The sequence below is a fragment of the Ursus arctos genome, unplaced genomic scaffold (genome assembly GCF_023065955.2).
Source record: "Ursus arctos isolate Adak ecotype North America unplaced genomic scaffold, UrsArc2.0 scaffold_15, whole genome shotgun sequence".
In the NCBI taxonomy this organism is placed as follows: Eukaryota; Metazoa; Chordata; class Mammalia; order Carnivora; family Ursidae; genus Ursus; species Ursus arctos.
The window spans coordinates 243,225-269,777 of record NW_026622819.1 but is presented as its reverse complement, the minus strand read 5'-3'; the positions used below and the strand labels follow the sequence as shown (position 1 = coordinate 269,777).

Sequence of the window (26,553 nt, the reverse complement as noted above, 5' to 3'; positions counted from 1 at the left end):
GACCAACCCCAGGACCTACTGAACCAGAAGCCCTGGGTGGGGTCCAGAATTATTCAACAATCCCTCCAGGTGACTCTGATCCACGTGCAAGTTCCAGAACATTAGGGACAGCAAAAACAGGGTCTTTAAATTCTATCACTCCTTACTCATTTATCTGAAGGGATTCCTCTGTAAAATACTTTCCCCAATCAACCAGGTTATCCTGAATGGCAATTTGTGGATAAAAGGCAGGATAACCGTTTCATTATTTTCCTTTAATTGCCCATTTTCAGTATTAGTAGTGCCCTCGTTACTTCCAAGAACGATTATATGTTTTTGTCTGTTCAGTGTTGGCTGAGTTTTTAAACTATCATTATAAATTAACATACTAATGTTTTTAATATAGTCAATCCATGGCTCTGGGTGGGGGAGAGAGGGGAGTGGTAAGCAGACACCACAATGTTAGAGCCCACTGCTATTGGGACAGAGCTGGAAAATGTGTTTTTTTTTTTTTTTTTTTTAAAGAAAGAAAAGGGTTGCCTGGGTGGCTCAGTCGGTTAAGTGTGGCTAAGCATCTGCCTTCGGCTCAGGTCATGATCTCAGGGTCCTGGGATGGAGCCCTGAGTCAGGCTCCCAGCTCAGCGGTGGTGAGTCTGCTTCTCCCTCTCCACTCCCCCTGCTGGTGCTGTCAAACGAACAAAATCTTAAAAAAATAAAGAACAAAGAAGGGGTGCCGGGGTGGCTTGGTCGGTTGGGCATCTGCCTTGGCTCAGGTCATGACCTCAGGGTCCTGGGGTCAAGCCCCTGCTTGGTGGGGAGTCTGCTTCTCCTTCTCCCTATGCCCCTCCCTCCCTCCACTTGTGATCTCTTTTTCTCAAATAAATAAAATCTTCAAGAAATAATTAAAAAAAACCCAAAAGAACTTACATTTCTATTCCAAATTTAGTACTACAGGGTTACCTCTATTTCTCTTTCTCAGAAAAAAAATGTTTTAGCAATAACATAGTTAGTAGCTTTAACTAATTTAATACTATATAATTTCAAAGTATGAAATCCAATATTCCTACCAACAGTAAGATTGCCGATGAAGCATGGGGTTTCTTAGTGGTTCCATTTATCCTTAAAGTTCACTGAAGCTGTAAACTCGAAAGTTCTATGTTATTTTTTTAAATATTTTATTTATTTATTCGACAGAGAGAGAGACAGCCAGAGAGAGAGGGAACACAAGCAGGGGGAGTGGGAGAGGAAGAAGCAGGCTCAGAGCGGAGGAGCCTGATGTGGGGCTCGATCCCATAACGCCGGGATCACGCCCTGAGCCGAAGGCAGACGCTCAATCGCTGTGCCACCCGGGCGCCCCGGAAGTTCTGTGCTCTAATGCACCTGAAACGACACTTTCCCCTGTGACAGTCCGTTGGATTTGCAGCTGGGTTGCAGACACTCGATGCTCTGTGGCCCAGAACTTCCCCAGCACTGACCAGACCTTGCCCCAAGCATCTGCAGCTCTGCCTGGGGGTCTTTCTCTTGTGGTAGAAGTGTGGCAGGGAGCAGGGCCAGGAGCTGACACTTGGATGCAGCCCTCAAGCCTTGAAACACACCCGTCCCCTTGCTTGTGCAGCAACGTGAATGAACCACGAATCATCATGCTGAGTAAGAGAAACCAAATAAAAATAGTGTATGCCGTATGGTTCCATTTATATGTAGTTCTGGAGCACGCCAGTCATCTCTAATGATGGAAAGTAGATCATGGTTCCCTGTGCACTGTTGGGGATAAGAGGGGGAGACTACAAAGGGGCAAGAAGAAACCTGGGCTGGTGAAGATGTTTATTAACTTCTGCCAATCATACCTCAAAAGAACTGTTAAAAATGCTAACCCCCACCAAGGAAAGAAAGAAAAAGAAAAACGCTATACTAAGATAAAATTTCTCATTCTATGATTGGCAAACATCCAAACACTTGCCATCATACTTTCTTTTGCAAAGCTGTGGGAAATAGGGACTCTCCTCCATCACAGAGATTTGGGGAAGAAAATTTGGGAACATCTAAAAGATAGACATGTGCATTTACCCTTGAACCCAGCAATTCTACTTCGAGGACTCCAGCTCAAAGGAGAGGACTTCACACACGAAGTTACTCATTGTGGCATTTGTAATACTGGAAAGAACACAAACGTCCACCACTGGGGGTAAGGGACATTCACGCAGCCAAAAGGAGGCAGGCTCACTGATGGTAAGGAATGACCTTCGGGTATGCAGACAAGGTGTGTGCAATTCTGCAAATACAGATTTGCTTTCTTCTTCTCTTAAAACACTCACTAGGAAGGTAACCAGAGTGGTTGCTTTGGGGGATAGAGGGAAGAGGATGCAGGGACAATCAAGGTTAGCTCTGAATACAGTGGACTCCGAAAACATGTAAATGTTTTACATATTTACCAGATAATCCCTAAAATTGAGAAACCGTAAAATCAATGACCCTGTCGACTGGATCCCATAGAAGCCAGCCCTGAGACAAGCACAAAGTAGGAAACGGACCCCAAGCAGCACCTGAAAGCAAGCGGGGAAGGAAGAAACCCATTTACACCTCATCTGTTTCCTTTAATATCTGGCTATTTAAATACTTTAGGACACATGTTCACATATTAAACCATTTGCTTACTAAGAACAAAGAGGAAATGTCTGTTTTCTTCATGTGCTGTCAACACCAAAATTCATTTTTACTTTATACAACAAAATTTCTGGATTTCTGTATTTTAGGTCAACAAACATGCCTCAAATCAAACAGTAGAAGCTCTTAAAAGGACTGGGAAATAGAAGTTTGTAATTTATGCTTTATTTAAGAATCATGCCCAGTTTGACTATTTCACAAGAATGAAGCAAAGGATAAAGGTAAGCTTCATTCACACTTCCTGGCTGTTCATTGCTGGCAAGCTTCTGGCCACCGGGTAGATGATCTCTGTTCAAACGGCACTCCTTGTTCACTTGAGTCCAGGATTTTAAAAGGATAATTATGATATGAACACACGCATGAGCTATTATACATAATTACAAAAGCTGGTCAACTCTGGTCTCATCAGTAGGAGCGAATGGCTGGAGGGACTGTGGCACAGTCAGCCTCATTTAAAGTTTTGTCGATCACTGGTCTGTATTCCAATGAAACCTTAAAAAGAAGAATTGACAGTAAAACAAAATTTGTAGAAAAACATACAAATAGCATTTCTCTTGTGCTTTTTTGAAAAATTAGCTATAAAAGTTATTTACAGACATATTTCAGGAACTTAAAAACACAAGTACACACTGGAGTATTTTTCAGTATCAAACTCAAAAATGATCTAAAGGCACGACAGGGCACCTGCCACGTACATTACGGTAAATCCATACAACGAAACGCAGCCATTAAAGTAACAATGTATCAAACTGATGCTTCACACGAATGCTCAAGAAGTGAAACCCACACACACTGTCGTTCTGTAATTACGTTTAAACTACGCATTTACAAAGTTTTTCTACTTGTATTTATCTACATACACATAAGGAAAAGTGTGTGCACCTACATGCAAACCCTGAAAGCAGCATTTCAGAATGATAATGAGGCTACCTCTGGTGAGCTTACAAACATGCACTCTTTAGTTTTGTACTTTCTAAAATGAGCAGGTATTTCTAATTGTAAAAAGCCTTGAACATTACTAAAAATGGGACTGTACCAACTCTGATTGGTAGAGTCTGATTTCCTTCTATACATGGTCAGAAAACGGCCTTCATGCAGAATCATGAAAGTTACTGCCCGCCTCAACAGCAGACACACTAGGCTCTCTGTATTAAGTGACGGCAAGAGAGCACGACATCATTTCTGTAGACACACACAGGTGATTAAGACTACCCCTTACAATAAACCTGAAAAGCTTAAGGGTAAACGCTTTCTGTCTTACTTCTGATTCCTAACGCCCAGCAGAAACGCCAGATGGGCGAAGTATACTTTGGTGGAGTAAAACTGGGAGCCTCTACTTCAATCTATGCTGGCTGCTCCTAGGACTCTGCCCACCTCACCCCTCCCCTGTTTGCTCTGTGCCCGGGCCTATGCGATGGGCTGCAGAGCACACCCCAGGGTTCCCTGAGGCTGCTTCCAGGTGGTCCAGCCACTGGGAAAAACGGAGTGTTTTCCTGTCCCATCCCTACCCCCGATCTCGCTCGCTCTCAATGGGCTCCAGAACCACTGTCCCCTCCCCTGCCACCAAGGCTTGGGTGCTCACTCCCTGCCGGGTGTGAAAGCTGTGTAAGGCCAGCCCCTAAACCACCCACCCACAATGGATTCTGTTTCCAGGCAGAAGCCTGAGTGTCCTTTTCAGTGGTGTCTCGAATCTGGCAACAGTCAACTTAAATCCATGTTGCTTCTCCCAGCACATCATATGCTGAACTCCAGAACGTACGGGACAGCATATTTATCAGTGCATACGTGAGCAGAACACGCTCCCCACATACCTTCCCAGTCTTGACATCAACATAGGAAAGGGTGTGCTTCCTCCAGTGCTCCTCAAATGGCTTCTTCTGCTGCCCCTGAATGGGCTTGGAGTAATCATACTCGTCAATCCGCTCCTGAGGCCAGAGAAAGTAAGTTTATTTCAGAAAATGCCATTAACACTACGCTCCAAATTTCTTATTTCTCTAGCAGGGCAATATAACTGGAAAACATGGCAAACTCATTAAAATGATACACGAGAAACTAGTCTGCTATGAATCCCTCTAGATCCCACTCCACAAAGAGGTACCCACTGTCCCAAGCAGACCTTGTTTACAGAGAGCTGGGACATTCCTAGTCCATTTTTCAACCCATCTCCCTTCCCTTCTATAATTCCTAATGAAAAACCATTTTGTGTTTATCTGATCTAAAAGAACACACAGTATGAAACACAGTGCAATTAAGTCCCAAATGCAGGCGGGATGGAGAGATGACATGTGATACATTTGCCAGCAGTCAGTCCTCCGGAGTGCCCGTCCAACCTGGGGCTCGCGGGCAGGCCGTTCCTTCATTCCAGTGCCTCACAGCACACGTCCCGACACGGCAGGACCCAGCAAGGCCACTGAGCTAGGCAGTGGGCCTGCAGCAACACTGTGGCCCAGAGCGCCACTTCTACACCTACCGGGTGTGGGGCTGCAGAAATGAGCCTGATCTTTCATGCACTTAAAAGTTCATCAAATACTTTGTCTTTTTGCTCATATTCTGGGAGACTGATTTCTTCTTTCAGCTTTTTTCATGTAAAGGTTTCAATTTTAGCAATTATATTAGAATTTTGTTCAAAAACTCTTAAAAAGAAGCTGAATACTATTAAGGGGTATCCTACACATGTTAATGGGTAAGACATACAAGAGCCACTTAAAATAAAAACCAGGGGCACCTGGCTGGCTCAGTCAGTGGAGCACGCGGTTGTGAGTTTCAGCCCCATGTTGGGGGTAAAGATTACTTAAAAATAAAATTTTAAAACAACAAACTGAGGGCTGACAGAGGGAGGTGAGTGGGGGGATGGGCTAGGTGGGTGATGGGTATTAAGGAGGACACTTGCTGTGATGAGCACTGGGTGTTGTATGTAACGTGATGAATCACTGACTTCTATTCCAGAAACCAATATTCCACTGTATGCCAACTACCTAAAGTTTAAATAAAAAAGAAAAAAAGAAAGAAAAAAAATAACACAAATGTGTACAAAAAAGGGATGCTTTCTATAAAAATAAATGAATAAAAATAAAATACAAACGAAAAGATTCAAACACTTGGCTCTGTTTCTGCGGAGTGAGGCGAGCGTGGAGGTGGGCAGAGGAAGGCCTCTCACTGGAAGCAGGCGGGGCTGTAGCACCTTCCCTTATTTCTATACACATCCCGAGGGGTGAGCTCTCCTACGGAAGCAGCTTCCGCCTGCCCACCGGCTGTGACCCAATGAAAACTCGTTCACCTCAGCCACACAAACTGCCAACCAACCCAGTCTGGAGAAGCTTCTAGTCCTCAGTACGGGGGACCAATGCACTTAATCAATCTTAATCTAATCCAGCTCCAGTTGGTGGAGGGTAAATTAATAAAATTTCACAGTAAATCAGAATCTAATCCTCTTGCTGTAGCCAATTTCCCCGTTCGCCCACGTCCAGCTAACTGGTGAGGCTGCTACCAGCAACACCACACTGTCCTGGACCAAAGCCTATCTGTCTGGAAAGTGGCTCAGGCAGGGCTGATGTTCCATCCTGAACTTGTGTTTGCCCTCAAGTGCCCATTTCCTCAATGTTTTCCTGTCACTATGCTGCGTACTCTGTTCTGGAAGAATCTGAACTGTACTCTGCGTAAAAATCAGGTCATTTAGGGGCTCCTGGGGGGCTCAGTCGGTGACGCGTCTGCCTTCGGCTCAGGTCATGCTCCCAGGGTCCTGGGATGGAGCCCCGTGTCCAGCTCTCTGCTCAGTGGAGAGCCTGCTTCTCCCTCTCCCTCTGCTCTTCCCCTCACCACCACCCTGCCCCCTGCTCCTGTGCTCTCTCTCTCATGTAAAATCTTAAAAAAAAAAAAAAAAAAAAAAAAATCAGACCAAGATGAGGTCAGGTCTCATTAATTTACTCATCATCTTAGCACTTCTGGCAACAGTACTCAGACTGGATACTTATCTCTAACCTAGTAAAAATCAGGTGTGTTTTGCTTAGAGATGCTGCCGTTGGCAGCAGCAGATGCCGATCTGAGGCGAAAAAGGTCATGCTGGTCATAACACAGTGATACTAAAGTATGAAGATTAACTGGGGAAAAAAAGCATTTTTTTCAATTTACTTTTGGGAAAATGGAGTGAAATGTACAGAATGTGCAGGGTTAGGGACTGAGCAATGCCAGTGGACAGAAAACATGACGTACACACGGGATGTGTTGTGAAGACGCACCTTGTAATCTTCCCTGGCATGAGCACCACGAGACTCCTTCCGGGCCTCTGCTCCATAAATGGTCTGAAGTGCACAGAGCATCAGGTTCTGCAGCTCCAGGGTCTCCACCAGGTCGGTGTTCCAGACCATTCCTGGGGACACAAAAGGCACCCATGAGAGGCACGATCCAGTCAGATGGGTCCTCCAGGCTGTAGCGGTGGGCTTGCCAGTGTCCACACTGACAGCAAGGACGGGGTTAAGTCAGCACTAAGTGGGACAGACAGGGCTCTGAGGCAGCCGTCCTGCAGCCCTGCAAATACCCAGCACCCCAACTGCACGCAGGGGCCCATGGAACTGCTCACCTCGGTCAAACGTCTTCAGATGTTTTAGGTCTCCATAGAGCTGGCTGATTTTCTCACATCCTTCCTGTAACACACTTCCCACACGAAACACTGCGGCATGACTTTGCATCGACTGTAACACAAAATATCATTTGTAAATCTTCATTCGTATGAAGAGTCCATGCCTAAAACTGGTAAACCCTTTAGATTTTTTCTTACGTATTTCACTTTTATTTTTTAAGATTTTAAGTAATCTCTACACCTAACGTGGGGCTCAAACTCACAACCCTAAGATCAAGAGTCGCACGCTCCACCGACAGAGCCAGCCAGATACCCCTGGATTTCACTTTTTATAAAATATTTATGTCAATCCAATTTAAAAACTATGATATTCAGACTGAATCTATGACTCTGAATTCTCTTTCTATAAGTAAGCTCTATGCCCAATGCGGGGCTTGGACTCACAACCCTAAGATCAAGAGTCATGCGTTCTACTGGCTGAGCCAGACAGGTACCCATTACTCTGAATTTTATTTATTTTTTTGTAAAAGATTTTATTTTGGGGAGGGCGGTGGGGGGGGGGGAGATGCCCACTAGCGGGGCAGAGGGCCAGAGGGAGTACCAGACTCCCTGACAAGCAGGGAACCTGACATGGGACTCAATCCCAGGATCATAAACTGAGCTGAAGGCAAACGCTCAACTGACTGAGCCACCCAGGTGCCCTACTCTGAGTTTTAAAATGAAGTTTGTTCAAGAGAACTTTTAAGATCTACTCTTAGCAACTTTCAAATATGTAATGAAGTGTGACTAGCTGTAATTGCCATGCTATACATTACAAGCCTCAGGACTGACTTATTTTTAATTGGAAACTTACACCTTTGTCTCCTTTCACCCACTCCCCATCTCTGGCAACCATCAATCTGTTCTCTGTATCTATGAGCTCAATTTCCTGTTTTTTAAGATTTTACATATAAGTGGGATCATAAGGTATTTGACTTACTTCACTGAGCATAATGCCCTTTAGGTCCACCCATGTTGTCACAAATGGCAACATTTCATTCTTATGCCTCAATAATACATATGTATATATTTATACATATATAAAATATACACCACATACAAAGTATACAGAACATATACACACATCTTCATTATCCATTCATCCACCAATAAACATCTAGGTTATTTTCATATCTTGGCTACCGTAAATAATACCAAAACAGATGTGGGATATAGACATCTTTTGGAACTAGTGTTTTCATTTCCTTTGGATAAATACACAGAGGTGGAATTGCTGGATCATACAGTAGTTCTATTTTTAATTTTGGGGGGAACCTCCATACTGTTTTCCATGGTGGCTGTACCAGCTTGCATTCCCACCAACGGCGCATGAGGGCTCCCCTTTCTGCGAATCCTCGCCAACATTCATGTTCCTTGTCTTTTTGATACTAACCATTTCTGATAGGTGTGAAGTGGCATCTCATGTGGTTCTGATTAGCATTTCCCTGATGACAGGTGATGCTGAACATCTCTTCACACGTCTCTTTGCCATCTGTAATGTGTTCTTTGGAAAAATGTCTGTTCAAATCCTGTCCACTTCTTAGTCAGATTGTCTATTTTTATGCTACTGAGTTGTAGTTCTTTATATATTCTGGGATATTAGTCCCTTATGAGATACAGGACTTGCAAGTATTTCCTCCCCTGCTATAGGCTGCCTTTTCATTTTGTTGGTTTCCTTTGCTGTGCAGAAGCTTTTAAAGTTTGCTGTGGTCCCAACAGTTTATTTTTTACTTTTGTTGCCTCTGCTCTTGATATCAAACCCAAAAACTCACCGCCACGACTGCTATGAAGGTGCTCACTGTCTGCGTTTTCTTCTAGGAGTTCTATGGTCTTGGGTCTTACAGTCTTTAATCCACTTCGAGTCAGTTTTTGTGTACGTTGTACACTTTTCCCGTTGTGCATTTTTGGCTCTTTTGTTGTAAATTAATTAGCCATATATACACGGGTTTATTTATGAACTTAATTCTACTCCACTGATCTACAGGTCTGTTTTTAGGCCAATACCTTACTGTTTTGATTACTATTCCTTTGTAATACAGTTTGAAATCAGGGAAAGAGATATGCCTGCAGCTTTATTTTTCTCTCAGGATTGCTTTGGCTATTCAGTGTCTTTTGTGGTTCCATACAAATTTTAGGATTGTTTGTTCTATTTCTGTAAAAAATGCCACTGGAATTCTAATGAAGATTGCACTGAGTCTGTGGACTGCTTTGAGAAATATGGAGATTTTAATAATATTAATTCTTCTAACCCATGAGCACGGAGTATCTTTCCACTTATTTATGTCTTCAACCTTATTCATTAATGTTTTACAATTTTCACTGTACAGTTTTCTTCCCCTTGGTTAAACTTATTCCTGGGTATTTATTCTATTTGATGCAACTGTAAACGGAATTATTTTCTTAATTTCTCTTTCAGAGCGTTATCTGTATAACAGAAGCAGATTTTTATGTATTGATTTTTTATCTGTCAACTTTACTGAATTCACTTACTAGTTCTAAGTTTTTTGGTGGAGTCTGTGTCATATGTGATCTGATAAATCTGTAAATAGTGACTTTTACTTTTTCCTTTCCATTCTGGATGCCTTTATTTCTCTTTCCTGCCTGACTGCTCTAGCCAGGACTTCCAGTGCTGTGCTGAACAAAGTGGTGAGAGTGAACATCCCTCTCCTGTGATGAAAAAAGCTTTCAGCTTTCCAACACCGAGTATGACATTAGCTGTGGACTTGTCAAATGCGGCCTTTATTACACTGAGGTATGTTCCCTCTATACCTGCCTTGCTCAGAGTTCTATCAGAAATTGATGTTAAAATGCAGTTTTGATTAAAGCTTTTAAAAAATATTTCTTTGTTCCCATTAAGTATGTGTCTTAAATCCACATACATTAGTTAAAGTCGAACGTTTTACATTTAAGGCAGGCAGTTCGTGGAACTCGGCCAGGATCTGTGATTCCAAGCGGACTTACTTCTGAGGCGTGATGTACTAATTGGTGGCAGAAAGGGCAGAAGGGCTCCACCTTTGAATTCCCAAGAAGACACCAGCTCCTATGGTCTTGCCCCACTCTTGAGATCTGGTGGTAAACGTTCTAGGAGCGAGCAGATGGCCCTTTGGTGACACCAACTGAGAAGTGCTGAGATTATGAGGTGGTCAGCAGTGTGCACGGGGTGGATGGTCATGAAGAAAAAGAAGTGAGAGGCCTGGGAACCATCCCTGCCTGCCTTCTGGTTCATCTTGTAAAAACCCTCATGTATCAAATTCCTGTATGGCTTTATTGTTTATGCTCTGAAGAAATGTGACATGAAATAAACCTGACATTTATTTTAGGACCTACCTTTGTTTCCTATCACTTACTAAATGACCTTTCACCGCTCTTGAAAAACCCCTTGTCCCATGCTCAATCACAGAGTGTGCCACTGATCTCTACCAAAGACTAACACTGCTTGTTGATTTAGTTCTATTTAACAGACATCTCATCTATGTCTTTAGAATGATACATGATTTTATTTTTATTTTATTTTTAAAGATATTATTTACTTGAAAGACAGAGAAAGATGAGCAAGGGTGAGGAAGAAACAGACTCCCCGCCGCAGGGCTAGATCCCTAAGATCGTGACCTGAGCCGAAGTCAGATGCTTCAGTGACTGAACCCCTCAGGTGCCCCCAGAACGACACATAATTTTAAAATTGTAACGCACACCATCGAATGTCCTGGCCTTTCAGGACAAGCAAACAGAAAAAACGATCTTTGAATCTAGTAAATGTTAGTTAAAACATTCTTTTACATTCTTCAGTGCTCAAGTTTTCATGCTATTTAGGGTTAGGTTTACTTAAGACATTTTAAACTTTCTGGCTGTACTGTGAATGAGATAATTTTCAAATGGATTACTGCAGGCAGACTGGAAAGCCACTGATAAATCTTTTAAACAGATATCTTACTTCATTCTTTCTACTAGTTCTTTACTTATAGTCTTGAGATTTTTAATTGTATCTGTAAGTAATGATACTTTTGTCTACTCCTTTTCAATACATACCTCATTTCTTTCCTATCTCTTACTGTATCATCTGGAAAGCAGCAGAAAAATGTGCATTCCAGTAGGGCAGGATTTTGTTCAGACAACTGGGGCATCTAGAACACTGCCTGGCACACAGCAGAGAACAATTCAGATGGTCCCTAACCTGTAAGGGTTTGACTTACGAGAAACGGTATTTTGGATTTTCATCTTTTTCCAGGCGAGGGGTGGCAGCAGGGTACACTCCCGTGACTGGGCTCTGGCAGCGGCTGCCGCTCCCACTCGGCCCCACGATCCCAAGGGCCAACCACCATCTGCACTCACACAACCATGCTGTTTTTCACTTTCAGTACAGTAGTCAATACATCACATGAGGCAGTCAACACCCCATTATAATACAGGCTTTGTATTAGATGACTCTCCCTCCCGCTGGCTAACGAGTGTTCTGGCACATTTCAGGCTGGCTAAGCAGATGTTCAGTAAATTAGAGGTGTATCAGATACATTTATGACTTACAACATTTGTAGCTTTCCCACCCTAAGTCAAAGATCTGTACATGCCTTATTTGGTGGGAATGCCTCTAGGACTTCCTACTTCAAAATACCTGATGGATTCACCATTTTCACACCCAAACAGAAGTTCCTACTATCCAGTGCAATGATTCCATCTGTCATAGCTGGCCTCCAACTCCTGATAGCAATAACCTGTAAAAGTCCTGCACAGTACCTCTTGGCTGGTTTTATTTTGTTTTTTTTTTTAAGATTTTATTTATTTATTGGACAGACAGAGACACAGCGAGGGCAGGAACACCAGCAGGGGGAGTGGAGAGGGAGAAGCAGGCTTCCCGCCGAGCAGGGAGCCTGATGCGGGGCTCGATCCCAGGACCCTGGGATCATGACCTGAGCCGAAGGCAGGCGCTTAACGACTGAGCCACTGAGGGGCCCCACTTCGCTGGTTTTCTTAAACATACCTCTGTCTTTCACTCATGCTAATTGCCTTACCTTTCCAGGAAGCCTCCCTGAAGCCCAATCTCCCCAAACACAGAACCACACAGTCTCATAAAAGCTGCAGAATGCAACTTTTTTCTTTTGATGGTGAGTTAATGCCACTGGACCCCTCTCAGAATATGACTAAAAGCAAGAGGCTTCTTTTCGGAATATGCCTCCACACGGAAATTCTTGAAAATGATTTCAACTGCACAGAGAACTCATTCATGGACCAAGAATCCCTGTACTTGAAGAATTTGAAGGATCCCTAGCTTCTCACATACTGTTTTTACTGATCTAATCCTGTGCTATGCAACGCAGTAGCCACACGTGGAATACATGTCCCCACCCTCGGAGAACATCCCATCAGACATGCTGATCTAGAAGGTAAATATCCTGACAACAACCAGTGCACAGATTTCCATCTCCACCCACCACCCACGCTCCCCTCTTCCTGATTTTATTCAGGGGCTCCAATGGGCCCAGTTTAAAGACATTTCTCCAGAGCTGCTGGAGGCTGGGTGTCATCGTGGGATTAATTTCTTGGCAATGAGACGTGCAGGGCTTCAGGAAACCCACAAGGAAGCTCCCAGCTGGGAACTGAGCTTCTTGGCCCTTCCGCTCTCCCTCCCCCTTCAGGCTTTGACAAACACAGGATGGCAGAGAGGGTCTGAGGAGGCAGGCCATGTGCAAGCACCCTGGGGGGTATGAGAGAACTGCAGTTTCTGCCCTGGGCTGCTACCTCCAGCCTTCTGTGAGGAACGCGTCCTTTTGCTTTTCACCCTGAGCATGGCGCAGGGCTGTGGACGCACCAGTCTGCTCACTCCAGAGCATGTGCAGGTGCTTACCTTCTGCATGCTGAGTCGTAGTTCTGATGTTCTTATGCTTCCATCAGCAAATCTCAATTTGTCAAGATTCATAACAGACTCTTCCCCAGCATTTGGTTTAATTGGGGGAACTTTATCTCCTTAAAGAAACACACAGACAAAAAGCTAGAATTTAGTGGAGTCTGGAAAACGTACACGTAACCTGAGCTGATACCCACCTGGACCACCCTGTACCTAAGGAACCACATGACGACTTGGGGCCAAGGGTAAACATGAAGACAGAATTTCTGGCAAGGAGTAGCTATCCAGTAAGAAATCTCTGAACAAAACAGAAACCGTTCCAGTTTAAAAATCAGATTTATGCAAACAAACCTTGCATTACTACTTTATTGAAGAGAAAACTGGAATCTTCACAATAGTGAACAGTGTCCAACAATTCTGCCAAGACGCCCCATCTCCACCAACGGTGGTCCTCATTCAGGGATGAGGGAGGGCCTGGCCAGGCATGTTTAATAGTCTCTTGCTGATTCGGACCTATGCATCTGCTTACCTAAACTTCAAGATACGCTTTTTCTGACTTTCCTAAAAAGATAAATGTTTTGAAAAATTTTTAAGGTTTTTTTTTTTTTTTTTTAGATGACATGTTTTGAAATGTATTCTCTTCAATGGGTAATAATGGGCAGAGGGTATGGAATGAGGAAACAAAGGTTTGCCGGTAAAGTAGGGTTGCTCACAGCAGCTCTCTGCAAGGAGTGAGGGCACCGGTCTCTCATGTGACCCACCCCAGCTCTTCCAGGCCAGCTGCAGTTTCTTCTGCTTTTGTTTGTAATGTTTTTTAAAAAAGTGATCATTTGGGGCTCCTGGGTGGCTCAGTTGGTTAAGCACCTGACTCTTGGGTCTCAGCTCGGGTCTTGATCTCAGGGTTGTGAGCTCAAGCCCCGAGTTGGGCTCCATGTTGGGTGTGGAGTCTACTTAAAAATAAATTAATAAATTAAAATTTAGAGTTGATCATTTACCAAAATTATTTTTTTCAGGTGCACAGTTCTACAAATTTCAACGTATGTATGGGTTCCTGTAACCATCACAATTAAGGTACAGAATACAATACATAATTAGGGTACCGAAGGTTTAAAAATATTCATGTTTGGGAGGACGTAGCAATGCTTTTCCTTCCTTTTTTTTGTTTTTAAAAGTTAAAGTATAATTAGGTACAGTATCATTTTTGGTGTAGTTTTGTGCATTGCAAACAGAGTTGCATAAGGCCTACCATGATTAGAATGGCGAGCCATCTTATTCCCTAGCTTTGTCTCTTCCATTATGTTAAAGAAATAAAATCAGATGTATGTAACCTCTTGAGCCCGGATCATACAACCTAATACGTTTGAGATCCATTCGTGCTGTTGTATGTATGAGTGGTTTATTCCTTTTTTATCACTGACTTAAAAAAAAGTTTTTTTAAAGTGTGCATTGATCCTTCAGGTATAAAAGTACAAGATAGTCTTTAAAAACTTCCCTTTTTCTCATTTTCAAAGAAAAGGAACCTTGAATTTCCTGCTTTGCTCTGAGATTTGATTTCAGGCTTCACCACTACAGTGGAATGAGCACTCGATCTGGCATCAGACTAGGGGTTTAGACGCCTGTATTTGCAGCAAAGACGGGGACAGGGCCCCACCTCTGCCTCTCAGCCTGGACTTGTAGTGAGAGCAAGGGAAAAGGTGTCTGAAAACGTAACTGTCCTTTTCATTACACGTATCTGCTAACTGCAGATGCAAAGGGGAGTGCGGCCTGTTATACCAAGGGCTGTGTTTAACTAGAAGGACAGACTTCCACCACACAAAAAGCTTTTGTTCAATAAAAATAGCAGAACTGAGACTAAACAGTTACCACTAATGAAGCACAATGGGAAGAGTTGGAGCCCAGGGATCCTCCCCTCGGGAACAGTCTTTATCTCATGTGCTATTCTGAGCAAATGGGTCACGGTAACCTACGTGGAGACCCTGTGGGAGCTCAGAGCAACAGTAGGTGTCCTGTTCACAGTGGGACTCACGTCTCCAGCACGTAGTGTTTCTTCCTCAGCAGATTATTTTAAGTTACCAGAAGAACACAATCACTGACCGAAAAGCACTGCATCACTGCAGGGACAGCTGTGACCCAGGCCCTTGCTCTGTGTGCATTATGTTCTGCTCTAACAGATCATTTACAGTTTTTTTTAGAACAACCTAAATTACTTTTCCATAAGTACTAAGAACTTACATATATTCATACCTGTTTAAAATACTTCATTACAAGTAAGTAATTTATAACGAGCAAGCACTATGTGATAAACTTCTTCTCAAAACAAGTCCCTCATAGTGACTTTCCTAAGGAGAATATAATGACTGCAAAACAAAATCTGACCAAAACCAGGATATCCTCTAAACTATTAAGACCCTCACCCAGCCTGTGTCTAGTCTCAAGTCTGTCACCATATAAATCTCTGAATCACTCTGTTTCCTCACTTTTAGGGGGAAAAAACAGACTACCACTCCATGATCACTAAGCAAATTTCCAATTACAAATCAAGACATGGTAGCCTCTCACCTCCCGAAACAGACTGGCTACTTGAAGAAAACACATACCGGGTCTGCAGGACTCTGCAATACTCAGGGCACACGCCCGGCCGAAGACGACCAGGTCCAAGAGCGAGTTTGCCCCGAGACGGTTGGCACCGTGCACTGAGGCACAGGCGGCCTCCCCACAGGCATACAGGCCGGGCACGATCTGATCCTGGCCATTCACATGCCTCAGAACCTGTGGAAGGAAGAAGACTTCAGGAGCACCGTGTGCACCGCCCTGCTTCCAGTAAGGGGGCATCTGCAGGCAGGTTCAGAGGAAGGAGGGCAGCTAAGGACTGGATCTGCTCTCGTCTACAGGGAAGCCTCTGACTGAATCTGTGCCCGGATACTCGGCCACCCCAGGCAGAGACAGGCCAACAGACCCCACATGGCAGCATGTGTGATTTCAATCCCACATCTACTGCTCATGAGAAACCTCGCTCACCACCTCTGACTGACCCCCTCACTTCCACACTCTGACTCTGGATTCAGATGAAGGGAAGGGAGTATGGCATATTATTGTCTATAAAGTGAGAAGGAGCTCCCCAGCCACCTCGCCTGAGGAGAGGCCAAAAATAATCATGAACCGAAAAGCTCTGGGTGGACTGCAAACCACTCGAAAGTATGTGAAGCAAAGAGAAGATGATTTACAAGGTCACAGGAAAAGTAACGAACGATCATATAGAAAAATAAATTATAAACTGGGAAAAGCTGCAAATGATGTTGCATCTGTGACTGCATACTACGGAGGGATCAGTAAGTTACCAGTGACCGCTCGTGACTACGGAATGGATGAAAACACTGGAATGTGCCCGAGCCCTGCTCTGCCCTTCAGCAGCAACTCGGTGCTTTCTGAGGAAAACATCTGTCTTCTCCTCTGAGTTTGCAAGGGACAACCGTGAGGGGGCCCATCGTTCCTGCTGTCTTCCACAACGCAGAAGGGTCTGGGCGTGGTCACCTGCCCCTTGTAGTTGGTGGGAATACCGCCCATGTTATAGTGCACAGTGGGAAGGACAGGGATCGGCTCCTTGGTGACATCCACGCCTGCGAAGATCATGGCCGTCTCTGAAATGCCAGGCAGGCGTATGGCCAGCTGCTCGGGGGGTAGGTGGTGCAACTGCAGGTAGACGTGATCTTTCTCAGGGCCACAGCCTCTGGTGGAAAAGGACATCATGATGTGAGGCAAAGAACGATAATTACAGAAAACGTGAGACTACAGTCACTGAAGCTTATCAAGTTCCACTTTTCTTATGCTGTAAAAATTTCCCCTCACTTGTGGTCATCCATTCTTCACGTCTTTTCTGAGTACCTACTATGTGCCAGGGTGGATTCCACATGCTGGGACACAGCCAGAACATGGAGAGACATCCTGCCCTCCCTGAGCTCACACTCCAGTCTTGGGAAGTCACAATGTGTTTTCCTTGATAAATGCATAAGGAAGTCCTTTTAATACAAATACTGCAAATATAAAGTGTTTACAGACCATAACACCAAAAATTTGGATCACTGAAGAGCCAACACTGCTTCAGTGAACAAGAGCCCGCACACTGAAGGTCCCAAAACAGCATCGAAGGCCCACATGCTAACTTCAGGCTGCGGGCATGTCTGTCTCTATCACAACACTCATACGCACACAAAATCATGTTCCACAGATTTGAGGTTTTTGTCAAACCGGCCAAACTCCCCAAAATGCTGGTCTTTAGAGTGATATCATAAACTGACAGTCAGAGGACAGCAGGTACTGCACGCAGCCTACAGAGCTGGGTGGGGTGGAGTGGGATGGGGTGCTGAAACTCACACAGAAGTCACACCAGCCCATGTTAAAATGTAGACACGAACAGCAGCCACCAAAAGAGAAAGGAGGGGTGCGTGTGTGCACATGCACTCAGACACCTTTCAAGATAATCACACAGACCTTCCTTCACGGATTTCCAGAGTCATGGACCGAGACACAACGTCTCTGGACGCCAGGTCCTTTGCGACTGGGGCATATCGCTCCATGAACCTTTCACCTTGGCTGTTAATGAGAATGCCTCCCTCTCCACGGCATCCTTCCGTAATGAGACAACCAGCACCATATATACCTGCAGAGAACGCAAGTAATTAGATGTTTATAACCTAACAATTGCTACGTATTTCAAATGTAAATTTTTTTCAAGACATCTTTAGGGAAAGGAAAAGGATGTGCAAAGGGCACTGTGCTCACGAGAGAGTAAGAAAAGGAAAGACTAAGGAAGAGTAGGAAGTTCTGGTAACAAAGAGCACTGACAAAGCGATAGCAAGGGGAAGCTCAGCTGTTGCGGCAATGATGTAACCCAGCTGCGTATTCCAATGACAACCATGTTTAAACTTCCAACACAACCGAGTACATGTTAAGTAGCTCAGGTTTTGTTTTCATTTTAGAGCATCGTTTTGTGCCATGAGTTGGGACGAGGTAGGAAAAACTAGCTTGGAAAGTTCATATCTGAAGTCACTGGTAACGGGGCGCTTGGATGGCTCAGTCGGTGAAGCGTCTGCCTTCGGCTCGGGTTATGATCTCAGGGTCCTGGGACTGAGCTCTGTGTTGGGCTCCCTGCTCAGCGGGGAGTCTGCTTCTCCCTCTCCCTCTGCCCCTCCCCCTGCTTGTGTGCATACGCTCTAATAAATAAAATCTCAAAAAAAAAAAAAAAAAAAGTCACTAGTAACAACCCCAGTACCAATTATCACGGTTCACAGCTACACTGTACTTGCTGTGTACAATTCTAAGTTTCCTAACGACCCCAGGAAATATCCCCATTTTCAGAGACGAGCAACGACAGCTGAGGAACATGTCAATGCTGTACAGCTGAGAAGGCAGAACCAAATGCACACCAGACGACAAGGCAGGTCTGCGCCCTTCACTTCACCGTCCCTCACCATAATGAAAACAAGGAACGCCAAGCACCTGAACTGTAACAGGGAGACAGACACATCTGTCACTGTCATCTGAAAGCTAACACTCCCATTAGCACGCCAGAGGGGTTACACTCCTGCTCTTCATCTGCCTCCAGCTTCCTGGTTTCAGGGGTTCCTTCTAGCGCCCTATTTCCCGTACACTGAAAAAGAAATTGAGCTCTCAAGTTTCAGGGGGAATTCAGAAGCCTCAGACATTTTATTAGTTAAAAACAGTAATTAGGGGCCCCTGGGTGGCTCAGGGTGTGATCCTGGCGTTCTAGGATCGAGCCCCACGTCAGGCTCTTCCACTGGGAGCCTGCTTCTTCCTCTCCCACTCCCTCTGTTTGTGTTCCCTCTCTCGCTGGCTGTCTCTCTCTCTGTCGAATGAATAAATACAATCTTAAAAAAAAAAAAAAGTAATTAAAAAACTACCTAAGGGGCGCCTGGGTGGCTCAGTTGGTTGAGCGTCTGACTCTTGGTTTTGGCTCAGGTCACGGTGTCACGGTCTCAGGGTCGTGGGATCAAGCCCCGTGTCACTCTCTGTGTGCACTCAGCAGGGAGCCGGCTTGAGATTTTCCCTCTTCCTCTGCCCCACCCCCACTTGTGCTCTCTGTCACTCTCTCAGATAAATAAATCTTAAAAAAAAAAAAGCCCAAAATAAAACAAAACTACCTAAAACATTTCTTTTCATCCCTGCCAGGGAGCAGAAAAAACAGACTGACAGAGCAAAGAGAAAAACAGGTCAGGTTCTTCAGCAAGGTGGGTGGCTACTGCCACCAAGTGTGGTATCCCTTCAGTTGAAAAGTCAGAAAAACGAGTCCAGAATGAGACTCATTTCTCCCAAGAAGCAGATCTCCCTCTCTCTGATTCATTTCTGGATAACAAACTCTCTCAAACCAGCACCCCCAGAGTAGACCTCCCTCCTGAACCCCATATTTGCCCACTCAACTGCCTGAGGACCCACGACGAGCTCAATCTGCCCATGACTGGGCAGTCCTCAACACCTCAGGGGGTCCTGTCTGCCACAGCCCCTCCCGACTTCATACTCTCCTACTGTGACAGCCTGGTGTTCTCCTTACAACACTGAAATCTGCCCATGCCACAACTCTGGTCAGCAGCAGCCCATCCAGCTGTGAGGACATTCACTCAGTAAATACCGACAAGGTCCTACTGTGTGCCAGGCACTGTGAACACAGCCACACTTGCCCCTGCCGCTAGGAGCTGACAACCAAGTCAGGGAGAGGGACGTTGAACAGTCGTGGCTTTACGACTGAAGCAGGTACCTCCAAGGCAAGAGGTAGAGTGAAGCTGGTGCCCTGAACTGCCTTGCGGGAAGCAGGGAAAAATCTCCTGAGCAAATGACAAGCTGGGCTCTGAGGACAAGTCAGCGCATGGAAGTGCAGAGCAGTAGCAGGAGGTATGGAGGGCTTAGAAGACACGAAGAGCCCGGACCCCGTGATGCGGTCCCGTCCTACCTGTGGGGTGGAACTGAACAAACTCCAAGTCCTGGCAGGGAAGGCCTGCCCTGGTGACCATGGCGGTGCCATCACCGGTGCTGGTGTGGGCGGATGTGCAGCTGAAGTAGGTACGCCCGTAGCCTCTGGAAAACACAGGGGCCAGCACAGAGAACGGTGACACACGGGGAACCCTCGGGTCCGCCTTTCTAATGGCACCGGAGTGGACAGAGCAGCCCAGCAGCACCGTTACAGGTGCTGTCTGTGCCACCCTGGGCCACTGGGGTGGGGGCCTGAGGGACAGAGAAGGGACTCACATTTGTACTTTAGTGTACTTTTGTGCTGAGTGAGTTCCCTGATAAGCACATGCTACGTTAATACTAAAATTTTTAATGTCTATGGATTCATGCTCGTAAAGGCTTAAAATAACAGACTGACAGTATATGAAATGGAATTTACTTATTTTCATCATGTGACCAAACTACCCCAGAAAATCAGTATAAACATAGTACCCACTAAAGCAAAAGAGAGATTAGTCCAGAAAATGTCATGTGACTCTCCAGACCTCTGTTTCTGCAAGGGTCCTCCCGGGTGCAAACTGAGGACACCCATATGAGTGGTCCTGTCCTCAGTGCTATCTGTCCTCACCCACCTGAGGCAGCTGCTGTGACTGTCCCCTTCAAAGACACAGAACTGAGGCCGGCAAAGCTTATTATGCTGCTGGGTTAGGTCACTGCCTTGACTAAACCACCATTCCATAGTGCCTCCATTTTTATTGGAAGAAACGGAGACCCAACTTTCCTACCGAGAAGTTAAATTACAAATTAGACTCCTACCCGGTAGCTACAACAGTGTTCTTGGCTCTTATGCGATGGATGGACCCATCCTCTATGCATAGTGCAATAACACCACGACACTCCCCATTTTCCATCAGGAGATCCAAGGCAAAATACTCTACAAAATAGCTGGTATCATATCGCAGAGACTAAAAAACATGAAAGAAAAACAGGAATCCCACAGTTTCAATTGCATTTATGGTGTTACACTGACATTTCAGTAATACTGCTCATGCGAACAGGTTAAAGGCCCTGATCTGGTGTGTTAACAAATGGACAGTGTAAACCCTAGGCGTATACCAGGTTGCAAAGGGAGTCACAGAGTTCAGCTCACATCAACAATACAAAAGGTAGCCTGCTCTTAGCTGTATGATCAGAACGTAAGGACACACATGTCACGCATACCAAAGAAGACAATGTAGCTTACAGTGCAAGTAACAGACCCCCAAGAAACTGTCAGCTCCCCCATGTGACACACAATTCCACAGGATGGGCAGACCCTGTCACACATCTGTCAATGCACCCAGCCAGAGAAGCCACTGGTGTCCTGACATTTGTAAATCAGGACTTTGTCCCCATCTGAAAGCAAGAGCTAAGGAAACCGATTATTCTGAATCAGTATTATTCAGAATATTGATTTTTGGCTATGCCTAAGTAGGCCCTGCTTATCCAGTAACTACTGTCCCCCGAATCATAGTCAAGTTTGAACAGTTAAGTATTAACACAAATCAGTCAGTTCAGGAACTCAGAGGTGCCGAGTCATAAAGTAGTTAATCTCTTCTCACACTTGCAGTGTGGCAGATCGCAGAGCGCAAGTTCAAACACAGTATGTAATGATTATCAATTTAACTTTCTAAAATAGACACTTCCTAATTAATCATTACTATACACATCCTATCAAGTTACTCTGCTATTAAGTGACCCTGGGGCTGACATGCTGACTCTCCCCAGGGTGGCCTGTTTCCAGCTCATCACCACATGCCTGGCCTAACCAGACCATGTCCTGTCACCCCGTGCGCCCAGGGCGGCCTCACCCTTCCATACAACGTGTGCAGCAGTGAGTGGCCGGTGCGGTCAGCCACACAGCAGCACCGGTGGGCCTGCCCGCCTTTCCCAAACTTGAGGCTCTGTCCGCCAAAAGCACGCTGGTAAATCCTCCCATCTTCAGTTCTGCTAAATGGCATGCCATAATTCTCCAGCTGTGAAATATAAAAACAAACACATAGTACCTTGAAGGAATCAAGACATTCATGGCTACTTTACACTAAACAATTCCAACATAAACCTGCAAACCCAAACCAATACATTCTATGACAATTTCAACACTTTGGAAAAGAGAAAAACTTCGTTATTAAATGAACTGAATGGTTAATGATAGAAAAGATTTCCCTCGTTTCATCCACTCGTTGTCCTTCTTTGGGCTGACCCCGTCTGCCTCAACCTCTTCTGCATTAGAAACAAACCACGTGAGGACACTACCTCTACCACGGAAGCAGGTGCCTGCTCTGTCATGTAGTGGATGGCGTCCTGGTCCCCCAGCCAGTCGGAGCCCTTCACGGTGTCGTAGAAGTGCCATCTCCAGTTGTCTTCCTCCATGTTCCCCAGAGCAGCATTGATTCCTCCCTGCAAACACAGAGCAACCTTACAAGCTACCAGGAGGGTCTTCCATTCCAGGCTTGATTCTTCGCCTCCTGCCCCAGAACTGGGTTCAGAGAAAGCCAACTGCTTTGACACGACTGTCCGTAAGGGACCTGACTACGGCCCGGTTACAGGACCTCCCTCAGCCTCAGTCCCCTTACCGAGAAGTTGTCTAGAAAGTTAAGTGAGGTTATATGTGCAACACTCATCACTTCCCAACCTGACACATACAGGGTACTCAACAAATCTGGGGTAATTTCATGACAGGATGTTCCATTGGTATTTACTGGCACGTGTTAAAGGCAAGAAGTGCTCACTGCCAAGGAATGAACTCTGGACTCAGGGTCAAGAAAACGGCAGTACAGGGACAAACGTAATGCTCGCACTTTTCCTCTTCAACATAAAGCTAGAGTACTCCTATTTTCTTCACAAGGAAAGGCACAGAGAACTTTCCCCTCTGTCTTCCCACTGTTCCTCAGTCACAGCTTTTGAGTCAAGCAACCCATGCTGGAACTCTTTTCCCACCTGGTGCTATTGGGGCTCAATTTCCCATTATGTTTAGTTCCCAGGAAAAGAGTCACTAGCACAGAGCCAGGAATCCTGTAATAGGCAGCAAAAGTTACCAAATTACTTCCTCCTCCTCCTCCAACCCCTTCCATTGTAAACCCAAACACAATCCTGATTAAAAATGTGAAGTACCAGAGTAGTAGCGGAATAGAGAAAACCCAGCTCAAAATAACACAAAAATACTTGGCCTGGTGCATGCTCAGATGCTATTATTTAACTGCTATTATTAGTAAAAATCAGGGCCACAGACAGCTAGTCTTCCCGGAATCCCTAGAAGCACAGTTTTGTTTTTTTAAAGTAATCTCTACGTCCAACGTGGGGCTCAAACACTCGACTCCGAGATCAAGAGCTGCAGGCTCTACCCACGAAGCCAGCCAGGTGCCCCTGCAGAAGGACACCTGGACACTCCAGGTCCCACCTGCCTTATCCTTCCCCCAAGTAAACCTATTTTCTCCAGAACCAGCATTCAAGTTAAGCTACCCATATCTTATTCTTTTTATTGTATTAATATTGCATTACCTGAACACCCTATTATTTTGCATTATTTATAATTATGTTTACATCCACTTTTCCTTTTAGACAATATATTCTCCAAAGGTATGTATTATTTATTTTTCAGTTTACAAAACATCATTTCAGGACAAAGTTATCTGGCATCAATTACGTGCCTGAAGAACGTCGCTGGACACTGAATACAGGCTATAGCAGTAATTAGGGTGGCTTTCATTGGTTCCTGGAAAGTCGCCACATACTCTGCTATCTCTATAAGGAAATGTGTTCCAAATACTGGAAAAAACAGTCCAGTAAGATTCTGGAATACTCAACCGGGGTACTACCTCAAGTACGTCAAGCAAGCAAAATTATAAAATCACGGAGTAATATTTCACCTTACTTTCATCCTCTTCCCTAAACTCTGAGCATTTCAAGGCCAACGTTCTTCTGTCTGACACATCTGTGCCGTCACCAGAGCTCATCACCATCATAGTTAACAAGGCCTGCACCAAGGCTGCAGCAGGACACATGAGATTCGGGGCCAATGGCAGCAAGTCCAGAGACGAGTGCGTTTCAGATTGGAAGAGTACGGTGAAGACAAACCATGATGTGGCCAGGGGGTCTACGTGGGTGCTCAGAGAAGCCCTGAGTGTGACTAGAGCAGAAAAGAGTGATTAGAGGCCCCAGAAGCAGCTCTGGCAGTGGGGTGGAGGCAGTGTGGACACAGACCCCCAAGGTGAGTGAGCCAAATGGGTGCAAGGAGCAGAAAGAGACAAATGTGGCTGGAGTGTGGTGGGAAGGAGGACTGTGGCAGGAGACTGTGCACTGCTGTGCAGATGCCAAAACCACTAAGCGAGCCCCCTTCTCTTACCTGGGCTGCAACGGTGTGTGATCTGGTAGGAAAGAGCTTTGTGACGCAGGCCGTGTTAAACCCAGCCTCGGAAAGGCCAAACGCAGCTCGCAGGCCTGCCCCTCCAGCACCTACCACCACCGCATCAAACTCATGGTCCACTACTGGGTACTGCGTAGAAATCTGGAAAGGAACAATTCACCTGTCAACCAGGGACGGTGGGTACAGTGCCAAGGGCTCAGGGAAAACAGAAGGAGCAACAAAAGAGCAGCTGCAACGAGGAGGGGCGTCCACCCTGTGGGCCCCACACGGTGTGTGGTGGGGAGCGGACAGGGCCAACACAGAGAGTTGCCGAACGGAGAGCACTCATCCCAGCACCTAGGAAACCCGCTATGAGGTGAAATGCTAAAGAGGTACAGCCTCAAAGCAAGGAACTGTAGAAGCAAAGAAAAGCAACAACACAAATCAAAGAATTAGCCCTAAATATGGCTTTTCTACTCAATTAGCTTCTTTATCTTTGTCTGTAGCGACATATACGTATGTGCGCTTACGCGAATCTAAGGTCATAATGCAGTAGAGATCGCGATTCTCCGCCTGCGACCAGCAAGTTTCTGACAATGTCAATACGGTGTCTCATTTAGGTGAGCACATCTCCGGTCCGTCTGGGCAACCACGTCAGCACCGGGAGTGGAACCCGGTTTCAGGACCATGCTTGTGTCTGACTGAGAAGATGCCAACTAGCATTCGGTAACTGCTGTGAGCTTATGAGAAAGAGACCTGTCAACAAATTCTGTCTTCGGCACAGAAGAGAACGGGACCGGTAAACACAAAGAGCCTACACACGAGTGGCTCCATGGTCCTATGCCATTCGTCACAGTAAATAATGTTCATCTGTTATTTTTATTTTATTACTTTGCTGCTGTGACTTAAATTTTACTCTGGTTTATACATATCCATGAACCACAAGCAAAGTGTTGATGACTGTGCTTATATTTGTACCACAATTAAGTGCTATACACTAAAAATAATTTGAGCACCACTGGAATGAGAATTTTTTTCCTTTAAACAGGAACTGTGTATTATTCCAATATCCTGAAAACTGGTATAGATCATTACTCCTCTAAACCAAGGATGTCATTTATAAGGGAACAAAAATTTGTGAACTTACTGAATTGGAAACTTTCGCAGAAGACCTCTTATTCCCATCAACAGTGAAGTGAAAACCGCAGGTGCCCGTCTGCCTTGTCGTTGGCCACTGCTGAGACACAGATGGAGAGCACTAAGTGTCTTAAAGGAACAAGGACTAGCCATCAAAATTTCCCCTTAAGGGGCGCCTGGGTGGCTCAGTTGGTTAAGGTACTGCCTTCAGCTCAGGTCATCCTGGAGTCCCAGGATGGAGTCCCGCATCGGGCTCCCTGCTTGGCAGGGAGTCTGCTTCTCCCTCTGACCCTCCCCCCTCTAGTGCTTGCTCTCTTTCTCTCAAATAAATAAATAAAATATTTTTAAAAAAATTTCCCCTTAAGTCATTAACCTTTTTAAGTACTCAAGTGTTCCCCCTTCACCTAGACAGCTCAGCTGGGGTCCTCTACTTGACCCTGAAGGGTAAGGAAGGGCTAAGAACCCAGAGCAGGCCGAAGTGGCAAAGACCTGCCACTTCAGGAAAAGCCCTTCTAAATGAAACCTGTTTCCAAACAGGACACTCACAGACTCAGAGATGAAAAGGTACAACTCCACATTAATTTCTTAACTAGGGTTCTTCGTGGAGAATGGGAAAGACATCAATTTTTGCGAAAGTGGTAGTATGCAAACAATGAAGCACTTTTACTGGACCCATCATAACCCTCTTCACTCTAGAGGACCACGTATCTGCAAGGCTGTGTGGTTCATTGGAAAAGGCACTGGATGGTGTGTCGGGAGATCCATTTTCTAGAAGAGGCTCTACCGCTTGTTGGGACACCTAGGCACCAGTGAGATCAGCCCTTCACTGTTAAGGTGAGGGCCCCAGGCCCAGACATGCTCACAGTTTTGCTTCCCCACACTCCACATCTGTGCTGGGCTCGAGGCACAAGCTGTCTCATCTGTACTACTCCACGGTGCTGTTCCCTCTGTCTGGAAATGCCTTTCCCTGGCTAACCT

General features: G+C 45.3%; 1 protein-coding gene across 2 annotated transcripts in view; it reads right to left on the bottom strand.

Annotated features, from left to right (window-relative positions):
* Positions 1–2,789: 2,789 nt before the first annotated feature.
* The window catches only part of SDHA (succinate dehydrogenase complex flavoprotein subunit A), a 29,741-nt gene continuing 5,977 nt past the window's right edge, over positions 2,790–26,553 (bottom strand). Inside the window, exons 2-15 of one of the 2 annotated variants that reach the window (XM_026506614.4) lie at positions 25,586–25,675; positions 24,439–24,600; positions 22,350–22,493; positions 21,905–22,069; positions 20,871–21,019; positions 20,056–20,180; positions 17,583–17,751; positions 16,626–16,821; positions 15,692–15,863; positions 13,095–13,213; positions 7,217–7,328; positions 6,876–7,006; positions 4,452–4,565; positions 2,790–3,132 (exon numbers count right to left, since the gene is read on the bottom strand). In XM_026506614.4, coding sequence (XP_026362399.1) covers positions 3,046–3,132; positions 4,452–4,565; positions 6,876–7,006; positions 7,217–7,328; positions 13,095–13,213; positions 15,692–15,863; positions 16,626–16,821; positions 17,583–17,751; positions 20,056–20,180; positions 20,871–21,019; positions 21,905–22,069; positions 22,350–22,493; positions 24,439–24,600; positions 25,586–25,675 — 1,935 coding nt within the window. In that variant the 3' untranslated portion in view covers positions 2,790–3,045. The remainder of the gene's footprint in view (positions 3,133–4,451; positions 4,566–6,875; positions 7,007–7,216; positions 7,329–13,094; positions 13,214–15,691; positions 15,864–16,625; positions 16,822–17,582; positions 17,752–20,055; positions 20,181–20,870; positions 21,020–21,904; positions 22,070–22,349; positions 22,494–24,438; positions 24,601–25,585; positions 25,676–26,553) is intronic. The other variant, XM_026506615.4, reaches the window with a different exon arrangement.